The sequence below is a fragment of the Sycon ciliatum genome, chromosome 11 (assembly GCF_964019385.1).
Source record: "Sycon ciliatum chromosome 11, ocSycCili1.1, whole genome shotgun sequence".
In the NCBI taxonomy this organism is placed as follows: domain Eukaryota; kingdom Metazoa; phylum Porifera; class Calcarea; order Leucosolenida; family Sycettidae; genus Sycon; species Sycon ciliatum.
This window is the reverse complement of record NC_088653.1, coordinates 24,719,381-24,735,467: the sequence shown is the minus strand read 5'-3', so window position 1 is coordinate 24,735,467 and position 16,087 is coordinate 24,719,381. Positions and strand designations below refer to the sequence as shown.

General features: G+C 46.4%; 1 protein-coding gene across 1 annotated transcript in view; it reads left to right on the top strand.

The window, feature by feature from the left end:
• LOC135827212 (MAM and LDL-receptor class A domain-containing protein 1-like) overlaps window positions 1-16,087 on the top strand; it is an 88,992-nt gene that overhangs the window by 16,676 nt on the left and 56,229 nt on the right. The window contains exon 4 of the mRNA XM_065339741.1: window positions 7,205-7,307. Within this exon, the coding sequence (XP_065195813.1) occupies window positions 7,205-7,307 (103 nt within the window). The remainder of the gene's footprint in view (window positions 1-7,204; window positions 7,308-16,087) is intronic.

The following is a 16,087-nucleotide window of genomic DNA, read 5'->3' as shown; positions in this document are numbered from 1 at the left end:
CTCAATCTGCGGACAGAACTGTTTCGTCCTTTGTATATATATATATATACACAACAACAAGGTTGTCAGTTTCATAACACTAAAAGCTTTTCACCCATTTTCATCAGTAGATACATGGGAATGAGCAAGAACGAAAACGAAGCCAGAATTTATACTGGGGGTAGAGAATCAGCAAGAATATTCTTACGCGCCTCAAGTTCACACTACACTACCATAAGAATGTATGGAGCAGTGGAAAAATGCGGGAAACAACACATGAGGGGAATGCAGTACCAGAACAAACACGTGATAAAGTTGTCAGTCCGGTTGCAGCTTGAACAGCCGCAGCACCTTGATGTGCTTCTTTTGTCGACACAGCTCTGGCCTCATACTGCGAATGTACAGCGCCTCCAGTGTGAATCTGTGCGCGCTGTTCCGGGCTGGTGTGATGACACTGAAGCTGCTGTTGCGTTCTTGCGGGATGCATTCAGGTTGCTGTACATTCGCAGTATGAGGCCAGAGCTGTGTCGACAAAAGAAGCACATCAAGGTGCTGCGGCTGTTCAAGCTGCAACCGGACTGACAACTTTATCACGTGTTTGTTCTGGTACTGCATTCCCCTCATGTGTTGTTTCCCGCATTTTTCCACTGCTCCATACATTCTTATGGTAGTGTAGTGTGAACTTGAGGCGCGTAAGAATATTCTTGCTGATTCTCTACCCCCAGTATAAATTCTGGCTTCGTTTTCGTTCTTGCTCATTCCCATGTATCTACTGATGAAAATGGGTGAAAAGCTTTTAGTGTTATGAAACTGACAACCTTGTTGTTGTGTGTATACAAATTTTGTTCGCCTACGTCTCTATTTAAATATATATATATATATTTAAATAGAGACGTAGGCGAACAAAATTTATATACACACAACAACAAGGTTGTCAATTTCATAATACTAAAAGCTTTTCACCCATTTTCATCAGTAGTTACATTGGGAATAAGCAAGATAGAAAACGAAGCCAGAATTTATACTGGGGGTAGAGAATCAGCAAGAATATTCTTACGCGCCTCAAGTTCACACTACACTACCATAAGAATGTATGGAGCAGTGGAAAAATGCGGAAAACAACACATGAGGGGAATGCAGTACCAGAACAAACACGTGATAAAGTTGTCAGTCCGGTTGCAGCTTGAACAGCCGTAGAACCTTGATGTGCTTCTTTTGTCGACACAGTTCTGGCCTCAAACTGCGAATGTACAGCGCCTCCAGTGCGAATCGGTGCGCGCTGTTTCGGGCTGGTGTGATCACACTGAAGCCGCTGTTGCGTTCCTGTGGGATGCATTCAGGCTGCGCCTGCAAATGCTTTGTGATGGCGCTATCACTTGTTGCCACACATTTGTCAGGCGGCTTCTTGTACAGCTTGTCTGGGATATGCTGCTTGATCCTTTCCGAGAATCGCTGACATGTCTCACCAACGTACGTCCGCTCACAGCGACACGAATACTTATAAATAAAATTACTATTTTCAAGAGTTGGTGAAACATCCTTCGCGATAGACCTGAATGCGGGTCTGGTTGTATAAATTGCAATGGGGGATACCGTAGGATAGCAGTTCAAAATTGCAGCTATAATCTTTTTGCGGAAGGCAATGCAATTTTGCCCTTTCCACTTTTGTGATAATACGCGTTGCAGATTCAAGTTGTGCAGAAGCTGTATCTGGGCTAGGTTCAAGAACGCTTGTCATGACTCGCTTGAGTACTTTGAGTGGGTAACCGTTAGAACACAGAATATCCTCTAGCTTAGCAATTTCAGCTGATAATAGTGATGGTGAGCAGATGGTTTTAGCTCTAAAAGTTAATGATCTGATCAAATTGATTTTGTTTCTAGTGTCACAAAACGAGTACCAGCTGGTGTAAAGACCTGTGAACGTCGGCTTTCTATATACTGTGGTGAGCAATTCTGTGGAAGAATGCTTAATCAATACATCAAGAAACGGCAATTCTCCATTATTTTCCTCCTCCATTGTAAACTGGAGAGCTGGGTGAAGATTATTTAAACGCTCAGAGAATTCCAATGCCAGTTTCCGGTTGTGAAATGCTGCGAATGTGTCATCCACATAACGCCTATAGAATTGGGGCCAATGACTGTCTGGAATTGTGTTCTCAAAATATCCAACAAAGATATTGGCTAGCACGGGGCCCAAGGGTGAACCCATGGCTACTCCGTCCCTCTGTGCGTACATATTGCCGTTGAAACTGAACTGCACGTCTGATGTGGCTTTGAAAAGCAGCTTCTTGAAAAGATCTTGGGGTATTTGCGGGGCTGATATTTCATCATCATGGTATAGCGACTGTATGCAGATATCTATTGTTTCCTTGAGAGGCACGTTTGTAAAGAGGCCGACTACATCGAAAGAGCACAGGAACAGCGATCCAGAGTTCTCTGCCTGCTGCTGGCCAAATTCCCGTACATCATCCACGAACTCGAATGTATCCTTAGTTGCGTGGGCGGAATATTTTTTCAGGAATGGTTTTAGTAATTCAGCTAACCACTTGGCCATTTCGTGTTGGGGAGCATTGATCATGAACAGGATTGGTCGAAGTGGCACGTCTTTCTTATGTATTTTCGGTACGCCATAGAGCACAGGGCGGCACGAGCCAACGGGTCGGATCCGGTCGTAATCTCTATTGAGTATTTTTCCAGCCTTTTTGCATCGCAATAGGTATGCCTGCAAGGCGCGTTCATCCAGGTAAGTGCGGTCATGCGTTTCCGTCAGTCCCAGGAGTTGAGACTTCGATGCATCAGCCAGAATAGCATTCATCTTGTCATTGTTATCACTTCGCTGCATTATCACCACTCCATTCCCTTTGTCCGGCCTGCTGATTATTATATCTTTGTCATTCTTTATTTTGCTGATGGCTGCCATATGCTTGTCGTTGAGGGGATAATCGGTTTTATCTGCTTTACTGTTACTAAACTCTTCTGCAAGATTCGCCAACGCTGCTTGACACGTATCCCTCTTGGCATCACTCACTGGTACGCAGCGCTCCAATTGATCATTTGTTAGTTCGAATTCTGCCTGCACAATCTCCTTGTCCATTCTGGAACTAGGGGGGACTCCAAACTTCAAGCCCCTGCACAGTACGTCTTTTTCAATATTAGTTAGCATAACTCCGGCCAAGTTGAGTAGGTGGGAGTGTTTTAATTCGCTTGAGCCCTTCTCATAGCGCACCTCCCTCCTGAGTGCATCGTCAAACTTACTTTTGATCCGTCATTGTAATCTTGAGGAGGTCTGGTTGATGAGTTTCGCGAACCTGAAGCGGTCCAGCACGCTAAGGATCCGATTGACTTCGTGAAGAACACGGCGGTACTCGAGGAGAAAGTGTTCCAAGTCAGCGGTGGTCCTCTCCAGTTCGTCCTTGATAAAGGCGCGTTCGATTCTCCATGGCTTCTTGGCCTTAACTCTCTGCACCCGCTTCTTGATAGAGCGGGGCGCAACACCGCACGTAAGGCAGTTCCGTAAAAGTCTGCATTCTCACGACCATGGATGATCCGGCCTTTGCACTTTAACACATAATTCAGGTCCTGAATTAGTCTGTGGTCCAGTCGCCGTTTAAAATATTTAAATAGAGAGGTAGGCGAACAAAATTTATATACACACAACAACAAGGTTGTCAGTTTCATAATACCAAAAGCTTTTCACCCATTTTCATCAGTGGTTACATGGGAATGAGCAAGAACGAAAACGAAGCCAGAATTTATACTGGGGGTAGAGAATCAGCAAGAATATTCTTACGCACCTCAAGTTCACACTACACTACCATAGGAATGTATGGAGCAGTGGAAAAATGCGGAAAACAACACATGAGGGGAATGCAGTACCAGAACAAACACGTGATAAAGTTGTCAGTCCGGTTGCAGCTTGAACAGCTGCAGCACCTTGATGTGCTTCTTTTGTCGACACAGTTCTGGCCTCAAACTGCGAATGTACAGCGCCTCCAGTGTGAATCGGTGCGCGCTGTTCCGGGCTGGTGTGATAACACTGAAGCTGATGTTGCGTTCTTGCGGGATGCATTCAGGTTGCGCCTGCAAATGCTTTGTGATGGCGCTATCACTTTTTGCCACACGTTTGTCAGGCGGCTTCTTGTACAGCTTGTCTGGGATATGCTGCTTGAAAAAAAAAATATATATACACACAACAACAAGGTTGTCAGTTTCATAATACTTAAAGCTTTTCACCCATTTCCATCAGTAGTTACATGGGAATGAGCAAGAACGAAAACGAAGGCAGAATTTATACTGGGGGTAGAGAATCAGCAAGACTAGCCTTAGCGTGCTGGACCGCTTCGGGTTCGCGAAGCTCATCAACCAGACCTCCTCAAGATTACAATGACGGATCAAAAGTAAGTTTGACGATGCACTCAGGAGGGAGGTGCGCTATGAGAAGGGCTCAAGCGAATTAAAACACTCCCACCTACTCAACTTGGCCGGAGTTATGCTAACTAATATTGAAAAAGACGTACTGTGCAGGGGCTTGAAGTTTGGAGTCCCCCCTAGTTCCAGAATGGACAAGGAGATTGTGCAGGCAGAATTCGAACTAACAAATGATCAATTGGAGTGCTGCGTACCAGTGAGTGATGCCAAGAGGGATACGTGTCAAGCAGCGTTGGCGAATCTTGCAGAAGAGTTTAGTAACAGTAAAGCAGATAAAACCGATTATCCCCTCAACGACAAGCATATGGCAGCCATCAGGAAAATAAAGAATGACAAAGATATAATAATCAGCAGGCCAGACAAAGGGAATGGAGTGGTGATAATGCAGCGAAGTGATTACAATGACAAGATGAATGCTATTCTGGCTGATGCATCGAACTTTCAACTCCTTGGACCCAATGAAACGCATGACTGCACTTACCTGGATGAACGCGCCTTGCAGGCATACCTTTTGCGATACAAAAAGGCTGGAAAAATACTCGATATAGATTACGACCGGATCCGACCCGTTGGCTCGTGCCGACCTGTGCTCTATGGCGTACCGAAAATACATAAGAAAGACGTGCCTCTTCAACCAATCCTGTCCATGATCAGCGCTCCCCAACACGAAATGGCAAAGTGGTTAGCTGAATCACTAAAGCCAGTCCTGAATAAATATTCCGCCCAAGCAACTAAGGATACCTTCGAGTTCGTGGATGAAGTAAGGGAATTTGGCCAGCAGCAGGCAGAGAACTCTGGATCGCTGTTCCTTTGCTGTTTCGATGTAGTCAGCCTCTTTACAAACGTGCCTCTCAAGGAAACAATAGATATCTGCATACAGTCGCTATACCATGATGATGAAATATCAGCCCCGCAAATACCCCAAGATCTTTTCAAGAAGCTGCTTTTCAAAGCCACATCAGACGTGCAGTTCAGTTTCAATGGCAATATGTACTCACAGAGGGACGGAATAGCCATGGGTTCACCCTTGGGCCCCGTGCTAGCCAATATCTTTGTTGGATATTTTGAGAACACAATTCCAGACAGTCATTGGCCCCAATTCTATAGGCGTTATGTGGATGACACATTCGCAGCATTTCACAACCGGAAACTGGCATAGGAATTTCCTGAGCGTTTAAATAATCTTCACCCAGCTCTCCAGTTTACAATGGAGGAGGAGAATAATGGAGAATCGCCGTTTCTTGATGTATGATTATTGATTAAACATTCTTGCACAGAATTGCTCACCACAGTATATAGAAAGCCGACGTTCACAGGTCTTTTCACCCGGTGGGACTCGTTTTGTGACACTAGAAACAAAATCAATTTGATCAGATCATTAACTTTCAGAGCTAAAACCATCTGCTCACCATCACTATTATCAGCTGAAATTGCTAAGCTAGAGGATATTCTGTGTTCTAACGGTTACCCACTCAAAGTACTCAAGCGAGTCATGACAAGCGTTCTTGAACCTAGCCCAGATACAGCTTCTGCACAACTTGAACCTGCAACGCTTATTATCACAAAATTGCCGAAAAGTGCAAAGAAAAATTGCATTGCCTTCCCCGCCGCCAAAAAATTAAGCTGCAATTTTGAACTGCTATCCTACAGTAGCCCCCATTGTAATTTACACAATCAGGCCCGCATTCAGGTCTATCGCGAAGGATGTTTCACCAACTCTTGAAAATAGTAATTTTATTTATAAGTACGCGTGTCGCTGTGAGCGGACGTACGTTTGTGAGACATGTCAGCGATTCTCCGAAAGGATCAAGCAGCATATCCCAGACAAGCTGTACAAGTAGCCGCCTGACAAACGTGTGGCAACAAGTGATAGCGCCATCACAAAGCATTTGCAGGCGCAACCTGAATGCATCCCGCAGGAACGCAACAGCAGCTTCAGTGTCATCACACCAGCCCGGAACAGCGCGCACAGGTTCACACTGGAGGCGCTGTACATACGCAGTTTGAGGCCAAAACTGTGTCGACAAAAGAAGCACATCAAGGTGCTGCGGCTGTTCAAGCTGCAACCGGACTGACAACTTTGTCACGTGTTTGTTCCGGTACTGCATTCCCTTCATGTGCTGTTTTCCGCATTTATAGTACAGCAGTACACGATCACAATGTCCAAACAAATAGCTGTTTCGACCTTGTTAGGTCTCGTCAACGAAGCTCAGAGTTACAGGCCAAATCAATCGCAATAAAGTCTAATGAAGAACAAAGCATTTTCACACAGGCTCTAAGCATCAATGTCAGAGGGCACCAGCTGTGATAAACACAGCAAGCTTTGCACCAGGGCAGATAACTTTGACACAAACCAGACAGAAATGAGGGAGCGTAATACTCTAGAGGTAGAACATTCATGACTTCTGTTGCCCCTGAACGTCTATTACAATAATTACTTGAACTGTTTACCAAGTATGCAACACATGACAAAAAAAGGTGCTATATACATGTAGGCTGTTCAGACTGGTCAGTGGAAAATTCTAACATAGATCTGTAGGAGTTAGTCAGTCCCAATAGTTTTTAACGCCCCTCCACACTAGGCACACCTTTTGGTTGACAAAGAGAAGAATGTATGTAGGTCTTCCGTCATGCAAGAGCATTAGGATGCACAGGCCACAATGACCTTGAGAGGTAGGATTGAGTTGAGTTAAAGTTCATTTGAATACCTAGACCGTCTACCGGCCCCGGCTAGGTAATCCGAGATAACCGTTTACGTCTCATGTCAACTGTAACCTTTCTGCACGCTTTTGTTCAGCTTTCATTTGAAGGCATTCGTGGAGGTGGTTATCGTGGTGACATTGCTATCGATGACATAGGCTTAGAAGACGACTGCTGTTCTGGAAACACATCTACCAGCTGTAAGTTATGTTCAACATATCTGTATATTGCTGGTTATGTCAGGTGGTGATGTCAAGTGGTGATGCCGAGTGGTGATTTCCTAGGAGCAAGATGGGAGTTGCATCCATTGCGGCTTCATTATCACAGCGCATGTGTATGTGTGTACGTGTATGTGTGTGTATGTGCGTGCGTGCGTGTGTGCATTCGTGTGTGTGTGCGTGTATGTGTGTGAGATGCGGTTCTTTCAAACACTTATTTCTTCTCTTGTGCACACACACGCACATGCACACACACACACACACACACACACACACACACGTGGACAAATACGCATTCCCAAATGTACACACATTCACAAACGTGCACACATTTACAATGTGGATTGTGCGGATTGCTGCGGATCGTCCAGCATGGAACGCGCTGGTGAAGAGTGTTTGTGCACATCCCCGTGACGTGTAGAAACAGCCATGGCACCCTTATAAACTCATAACAACCATTCTATAATAATTATTACTATTTGAATCTTTTAATAACTATCTGGAAACTCAGCCTCGTACATTATAATTATCTCGCCACCCATTGACCATGATGCTATATGAAGAGACAATAAAGATGACGTTTCCCCCAACGACACCAATTTTATGACGCTCCATGTTACTCTATGTTACTGAAGTACTAACTTTGGTCATTGGTTTGTAGAGCCCCATTCTCTAGGAGACATCTACATCTGCTCTGTTTCAATGTCCAGCTTAAGCGAACGTGTGGATCAAGCATTACTGCTTGGTTGACGCTGCCGCGGAAATGCGTATAATAATAACACGCATTCACAAACGTACACACATTTGTATTTGTATTTGTATTTATATCATTATCTCATGGCAAATCATGATGACGGCCAGTAAAAATGGAGACAAGGGTGAAAGCCAACCACAGCAGTAAAACAGATAAAAGAATACAAAAAAGGCGAAGAAGGCAGGAGACAAACCAGCAGTATGTCATGCAAATACATGAAACCTATAATTGAGCAGAGATTTTAGCAACAAAATTATCCATCGACGTGCAGGTCTTGGCCTGCGTTGGTAATGTTGCTCAAAACACATAGCCAGCAAAGATCAGGGATTTAGTGAATAGGGCGGAGGCAGCGCGTGGAAGGCGGAATGAGTTCCAGGTATTCCGTGTTTCGGAGAACCAATTATAGGCCTCCATCTTATTCCCGTAGCTATGCAGAAGACGTTACTTCAGTAACGTCTGGCGCTAGCCAGGGTCCACACAGCTTTAATTTGGTGTTTGTTTGTTTGTTTGTGTCACGGCTGGAGCTATCTTGTATCTGTCCCGTATCTGTCCCGTATCTGTGACTACAAAGGCTCTACAGGATTGTACATAACAGCTGTCCACAATATTTGCGGGCTCCTGTATCTGTCCCGTACCGTACCAATATTCTTCGTATTATGTATACGACTCCCTGATGTAGAGGGAGATTTGGAAAGAAATAGGGAGACGAGGAGGAAATTAAATTAGAATACACGCCGAATAGGTGATAGGATGCGTCAGCATAAACATACTTTGGAAGAGAGATCCCGTCGTCTCCAAAATAAGCGTGAACGAGCGATTCAGCGCCGGTCACAGGAAACGTCGGAAAAGAAATCCCGTCGACTCCAGAACGCCCGTGATCGGCAGAGTCCGCCGGTCCCAGGCAACGTCAGGACAGACATCCCGTTGAGTCCAGAACGCCCGTGATCGGCAGAGTCTAAGCCGGTCCCAGGAAACGTCAGGACAGACATCCCGTCGAGTCCAGAACGCCCGTGATCGGCAGAGTCAGCGCCGGTCCCAGTAAACGTCAGGACAGACATCCCGTCGACGCGCAGAAAACCTAAATCTGCAGCCTCTTTTTTCCGTCGGACAGGATACGTATTTTAGGAGACTGTAAAGTTATGTAATGTCCAAATTTCGACGTGAGCAGCAGGTCACTCGCGTTGATTTTTCGACGTGCGAGGCAAATAACACGAACTGAACTTTCGCGTCGCAGACATCCCGTCAACGCCCAGAAAAACTAAATCTGCAGCCTCTTTTGCCATCGGACAGGTTACGTATTTTAGGAGACTGTAAAGTTATGTAATGTGCTCCACAGGCAACCATGCATTCGGCGGCGTCATTGGCTCAACAGGTCAATGTACATGTACAGTAAAACCTGTGACTAACGACCACCCCTTGGTGCCAGCAAAAGCGGTCTTTAGTGGCAGGTGGTCTTTAGTTAGAGGTTTGCACTGCATGACCATATATGGATCCCGTATATGATATGTATGTAAAAATGCAGCTATTACGATTCCCCAGGACTTGCGCATTGCCATTCTTTTTCAGGTCAAACAACACTTGGAGAGAGAGACCAGAGACGGAGAGAGACAGAAGGAGAAGACTACTTTTTGCAGACGTCAAATTCAGCTGCTACTTCTGAGCCAGGAGTCAAACGTTCCCCGTAGAAGTTTCGTTTTTACGCTGGGCTTCGAATTTGTTCATGTGATCAATCGTACCGACTGTCCTTGTTGTAACTTCTCGATTGCTTGAACGCGATCCTTCAGCATCAGGACCTTGCGGTGCTGCTTTGTTTCTGGATTCCTTGATGCCATCGTCGATTCGTCTGTATGACTGGGGTGTCAGAGCCGCTCTGTCTTCGTTTCTTCTCCGAGTAGCAACATCGATCACGTTTCCTATCGTGTTTATTCTTGACAGAGCTTGAAATTTGGACAGGTGTAGTGCAGTCCACACCGATTCGACAGTCAAAATGACCTGTGTTCATTTGTTCAGCTGTAGTATCGAAAGAGTCCTTTCAGGACCGTGGAAAATCAGCAAATTTTCAAGAAGGAGCTTCGAGCAACATTTGATTTGGTACTTAGGGTCGCTAGTTACGGGTCAATAATCGTCTTTGGGGCAAGAAAGGGCGGTCGCTGGTCGCATTCAGCAGGTAGTCGCTAGTCACAGTGCATTTTGATTGAGACCGTCCGTGCCTGGTGAAGTGGTCGGTAGTACCAGGCTGGTCGCTAGTCACGGTGGTCTTTAGCTACAGGTTTTACCGTATTACTACAAAAAGGCCAGAAAATCCAATTACTGTATTAAAATCAACTAATTTTCGCTGGCGATTTAATTTCGCTGATTTCGCCGCTTGGTACCAACCGGCCAAAGTAAATCGCAGGCCAAAGTTTGTCATATAGGCAAATGATGCATGATTGAGCAATGGATGCATGTGAGAGCAAAAATACCAATCGATTTCAAATTTGACGTGAAATTGCACGTCATGTCGGAAATAACGTGCATCTTAACCTCTCTACTAGAGAGGTTTCTATTTCTCATCGGCCAAAATTTGTTGATTTACAGTATAAGGAGGTAAAAAGAAAAGAAGGAGCAAACAAAAAGTAGATGATTATTAGAGAAATAACAATCCGCAATAAATTCTGCAAATACTTTTGCCTAACTCATAATGTTCAAACCGATTGAAACGTTTTTGCAATACAGTGATGTGGCCAATCAACGGAAAAGACATTTCCATCAGTTCTTATAACATGTACGATGAGCTAGTCAAAAAAGCATAAAAGCATAGCGTAGGGCCCTGAGCTTCCAAGCTCTCTCGTTAAGTACATGTAATATTTTATGTATGAGAACACAGAGGTGGTACCTATGTCGAGTGGAAAGAGGACTGATCTTGGCAATTTCGTAAAGGCTAGCGGAGGGCAAGCGACGATCTTTGCTTTATAAGATTTTAAGGAGCATGCGGTTATGGGTTTCTAGCTTGTTCGATACAGTAGTAGTTATGCCAGACCAAGCAGTATCACAGTAGTCAAGTAAGGGCAATATATAGCAACGATAAAACAAGCTTTTTCAAGAAAGAGGAAGATGTCTACAGTGGGTTCGAAGAGCCCCAAGGATGGAGCTTGTGCGCTTGCAGACATACTGCACATGGGGTGAGCACGACAATTTGAAGTCAATAACAACGCCAAGATGCTTATGCTCTTCAACAATACGAAAAGCAACACTTGAAGAAGGAAAACAAAGTGGCAGGGAAGGGGGAGAAGGGGAAATGTACAGAACAGGGACAAGTTATTGGTCAGCGGTAGCTTTCCTCATGGAGAGCTGTTTCATCCCCCTACACACCTGGCTTGCGCTGATTGGAGTGAAGCTGAACTTCTTGGCTGGTGGCAAGGGTTTGGCATTGCATGTCCACCGGGATTAGGCAGGCTTGAGTTTTTGAGCTCCGTAGGTTTTCGTCGTTATTTCGCAGCCCACCCGGCATCAGGCCGGAGTGGAGCCCTTAGGAGTGGTAGTGTAGAATCGTAGCTTAGTGTAGAGTAGGTGATATTTTGAGTAGCTGTCACTCCCTGACCTACTCTCCGCCATGGACGAGCTGGCAGGTGAACCAATGAGACTTATGTACATGTAAGAGAGAGTGGACGAGTATCAGCCAGAGTCACTGTAGATGCCACCTCCATGCCTATTGTGACCGCCCCCAACTTCTGGCCTAGGCCTTTGTACTGCCGACGGTGGTGCTTCTCCAAAAACTCTGGCGGAAACCGCAGCAGCAACAGCAAAAACAGCAGCAGCAGCAACGACAACAGCAGCAGCAGCAACAGCAGCAGTGACAACAGCAGCAGCAGTGACAACAGCAGCAGCAGCAACAGCAGCAGAGACAACAGCAGCCGCAACAGCAGCAGCAGCGACAACTGCAGCAGCAACAGCAGCACCACCGCAGAATCTTCTGCACAACAGGCAAACACCACTGGCAACACAAGCAGTGCAGATGAAAGGGACAGTGAGGATGGAAGCTCTGCCGATGCAGGTACCTCGAGTCGGACTCCAGGGATGAAAGCTCGCTCCCACCAGCGAGATTCACCACCTGCAGACCAAGCAGCCAAGTACTCTGTCTCAGTTGGCAATGCGTTTGCACCCCTAAGCCGGTAATGACCAACAAACCCTGAAACTGTTCGTAACAAATGCCTTTGGGCTAATGAGATAGTTAGATGAATTCCGCCATGTGCTCCATGCTGAATTCCCGGATGTTGCCATAGTAACAGAGTCTAAGCTGTCAGATGCTGTGACTCAAGCAGAGTTGACGCTCCCTGGCTACTACCAGCCTCTGAGACGCGACCGAAACTGCCCTGGTGGCGGGGTGGCAGTTTGGGTGAAGGCCACGCTAGCCATGAACGAACTGGATACCATTGATGTCTTCGGCCAGGAGCTAGTATGGCTAAACGTCAAACTGTCAACTGGCCGGCCTGTGGCTATATGTGCTGCATACCATCCTGGAACTTGCTCAGACACAGTCACCAGCATCTTTGACGTGATCTGCAGGGGCCTCACCTCCACAGCCTGCCGCAACTCTGCTGTGATAGTTGCGGGAGACTTCAATGTACATAACCAAGAGTGGCTCCACAGTAGCAGAACAACTAGAGCCGGTGAGCATGCAGAGGACATGTGCTACATGCACAGTCTTGAGCAGCTAGTCGACCAACCAACGTGTGATCGCAACACACTGGACCTGACTATGTCCGACCTACCCGTAGAATCATTGGCTACTGTCTTGCCACCTCTTGGCAAATCTGACAATGCTATTGCTCGGACTGATCCAGACCTGTCATGCACTGGCATCTCAGAGTGGATCCTGGAGGGTATGAAGAGATTCATCCCCTCTAAAATTCTGAAAACCCGAGCATCAGATCTTCCATGGTGGACCCACTGAGTGCACTGCTGCCACAGTGAGGAAACGACGTGCATGGAGGTGCCTGAGAGACGACCAGTCTGACGACGATCGGCAGCCAGCCTACCAAGATGCATGGCTCTCAACGATTGCCTGCCAAGAGTGCTTTCATGGCGAAACTGAGACAGAAAATGATGTCAAAGCAGCTGCAACCCAGTGGCGCACCGTCAAGCGTGCCTGTGGCAATGGGCCTAGTCAATCTTTTCCGACATTACGTGATCCCGATGGACGTGAGTACACAGCCAGCGCAGACAAAGCAGAATGCATGGCCCGCTATTTTGCAAGCAAATGCAGTCTCGGACAAGATGACCTGTCAGCCCCATTCCCATAATGATGCCAGACCTTGAACTGACCAGGCTCTTTCGGACGTCCGTTTCCGCGTCGCTGCTGTTGGACGCACCCTTCGCCAGCTCAACCCATCAAAGGCAACCGGGCCGGATAGGATACCGGCACGAGTGTTGAAAGCCTGGTCTGCTGAACTGGCGCACCCGCTTTCCATACTGTTAACCCAATACTTCCAAACTGGGATACAGCCCAAGGGATGGAAGATTGCCAACATAGTCCCTATATTCCAACGGAAATCAAAGTCTACCCTCCAATTACCGTCCAGTTTTGCTCTTGTGTATTCTGTCCAAGGTGTTGGAGACAATCATCAACAGAACAATCACAAACTTTCTCGAGTCGAACAACGTCTTCTCCACCAGACAGTTTGGATTTCGCCATGGTCATAGTGCAGCCGACCTCCTTACCAGCCTCCACCACCAGTGGCTGCATACAGCCGGGGAGAAAGGCGCAGCACGCATACTCGCAATTGACATCGCCGGTGCGTTTGATCGCGTATCACACCCCGGCGAGCCACACAAGTCCGACGTATACGGCCTGCGTTGGGCAACTGCACCAGTGGCTCAGCAGCTACCTCAGTGAACGCTACCTTCAAGTGGTCATTTGTGGCCAGACATTCTCAAGGCTCCCAAATCAGGCTGGAGTCCCCCAGGGCAGTATTCTGGGTCCGACTCTCTTCCTCATGTACGTGAACGACTGCGAGGACCACGTACCAGCCGGTGCTGACCTAGCCTCGTTCTCAGATGACACTACGCTGTATGCCAACATCACCCCCACCACCCAAGAAGATACCACCCAAGCCCTCCAGCTAGCAGTCAACAACATCTCCCGCTGGGGTCAAGAATGGAAAATAAAATTTGAACCAGCCAAATCCCAGGCACTGACTGTAAGTTTCCACCGCACCCAATGGGACATGCCATTGATTGACTTCAACGGATCAAATGTGACGGAACAGGAGGAGCTCAAAATCTTGGGCATCAGTTTCGATGGTCAGCTTACCTTCCGGCGCCACCTTCGTACCGTAGCCCTCCGCTCCACATACTATTCCCAATAACGTCTGTTCTTCTTTTCTCTCTTTTTCCTCCTAGCACTGTCTGTCTTATTATTCCCCTCGTTCTAATGTACTGTCTCTCCAACTAACATTTCGTATCATGTACCTGTCACTCCTTTCATTTTTATTCTTTTTTTGGTGCGTATTATGTCCCCATGACGTCAAGACCTCAGGTCGGCTGAGGGCAAAAAGCCTCACCATCCCCATGCTCCCACTATGCAATCTTTTGTCTTTGCCTGTGAGCTGTGATCATTTAAAAAATAAATATAAAATACCTGCCGTTTTATCAGCGTTTCGCTCCAACTTCCAATCAGGCATCCAGGTTATAACCTTGCCAATGCTATCTTGCATGGTTTCATGCAGTCGTATAGGGCAAGCATTGGAGCTAAGCAGAGCTGTGTCGTCAGCGAAAAGACTGACACCAATGGCCATAATGGGGAGGTCATTAATATACAGGAGAAATAGCAGTGGCCCAAGGATTGAACGCTGGGGGACTCCAGAAGTTCCGGGTAAAGGCTGCAATAACACAGTTGAAGGGTACAAGCTGATGCCGGTTAGAGAGATACGATGAGAGCCAGCCGATAGCCTTGCCATCAATGCGATACACTGTTCGCAGCTTAGCTAAGGCTGTACTCACACTACTTAAAAGTTTGACGCGAATGTCGCGTTCAAAACTAGACAAAAGTACTTGAAAAAGCCTTTCCAAGCACACTGCACTCCAGTGACGACTTGAAACATTTTTGTCAGCAAATTACCATGGAGAAACATGATTGTCATGTGGTAGTTTTGCAAATCCCGAGGCTGCGTTCCTTCAATTTTTTAGCGCTGGATCAACTTATTTGAAATTTTCAGTTCATGAGAAAAATAGAAACAGTTCAAGTTGATTATCTTGCTTGGATCGTGGAGTTCATTCGCCATGCCTCGCGAATAAGTAGCACATCGTCGACGTCGACGGATGAAGAGGTTTCTCTCCCCAGCTAGATGAGCTTCTTCTCCAAGTCGTCAGAAAACACTACGCGAGGCATGATGTTGGTGCAAAAGCAATGGTGCAAAAGAAATGCGACAGAAACGGCAATCAAAACAACGGGAAGCTACTGGAAGAAAGAAGACGGAAAATACTCGGAAAAAACACCACAGAATTCAGAAATGACAGGCAAAAAAAGGAAACTACAAGTATATGTACAGGAGCAGTACGACCACGAGGAAACAAAGCATTACGACCACGAGGAAACAAAGCATGAAAAATATTCTGGAGCCTTTCAACGTACAATAGTACTCCGGCCTCCTGACCTCACACAGCTTTCCAAACGGCTTGAAAGCAAAAAACCTCGTAGAAGAGGGTTCCGTTTCCGCTGAAATCTTTCAAGCGGTTTTCAAGGGCTTTTTTCATGTTCGCAACCGTCACCGTGGCAACACTCACACGTAAGTCACTTGTACACACACTTGAGAGGGACGAAAAGCGTTTCTTCTGTGTATTGAGCATTCCCTCCGAGTAAGTCACTTGTATGCGATTTTTCAAGTAGTGTGAGTACAACCTAAGAGACCCCTGTGCCAAACAGTGTCGAAGGCCTTTGCAGGATCGAAGAAAACTAAACCAACATGGTTATGGGCGTTCCGGGCGGTGTTGATGTCTTGCACAGGGCGAGTAACCTGGTACCTGTTGA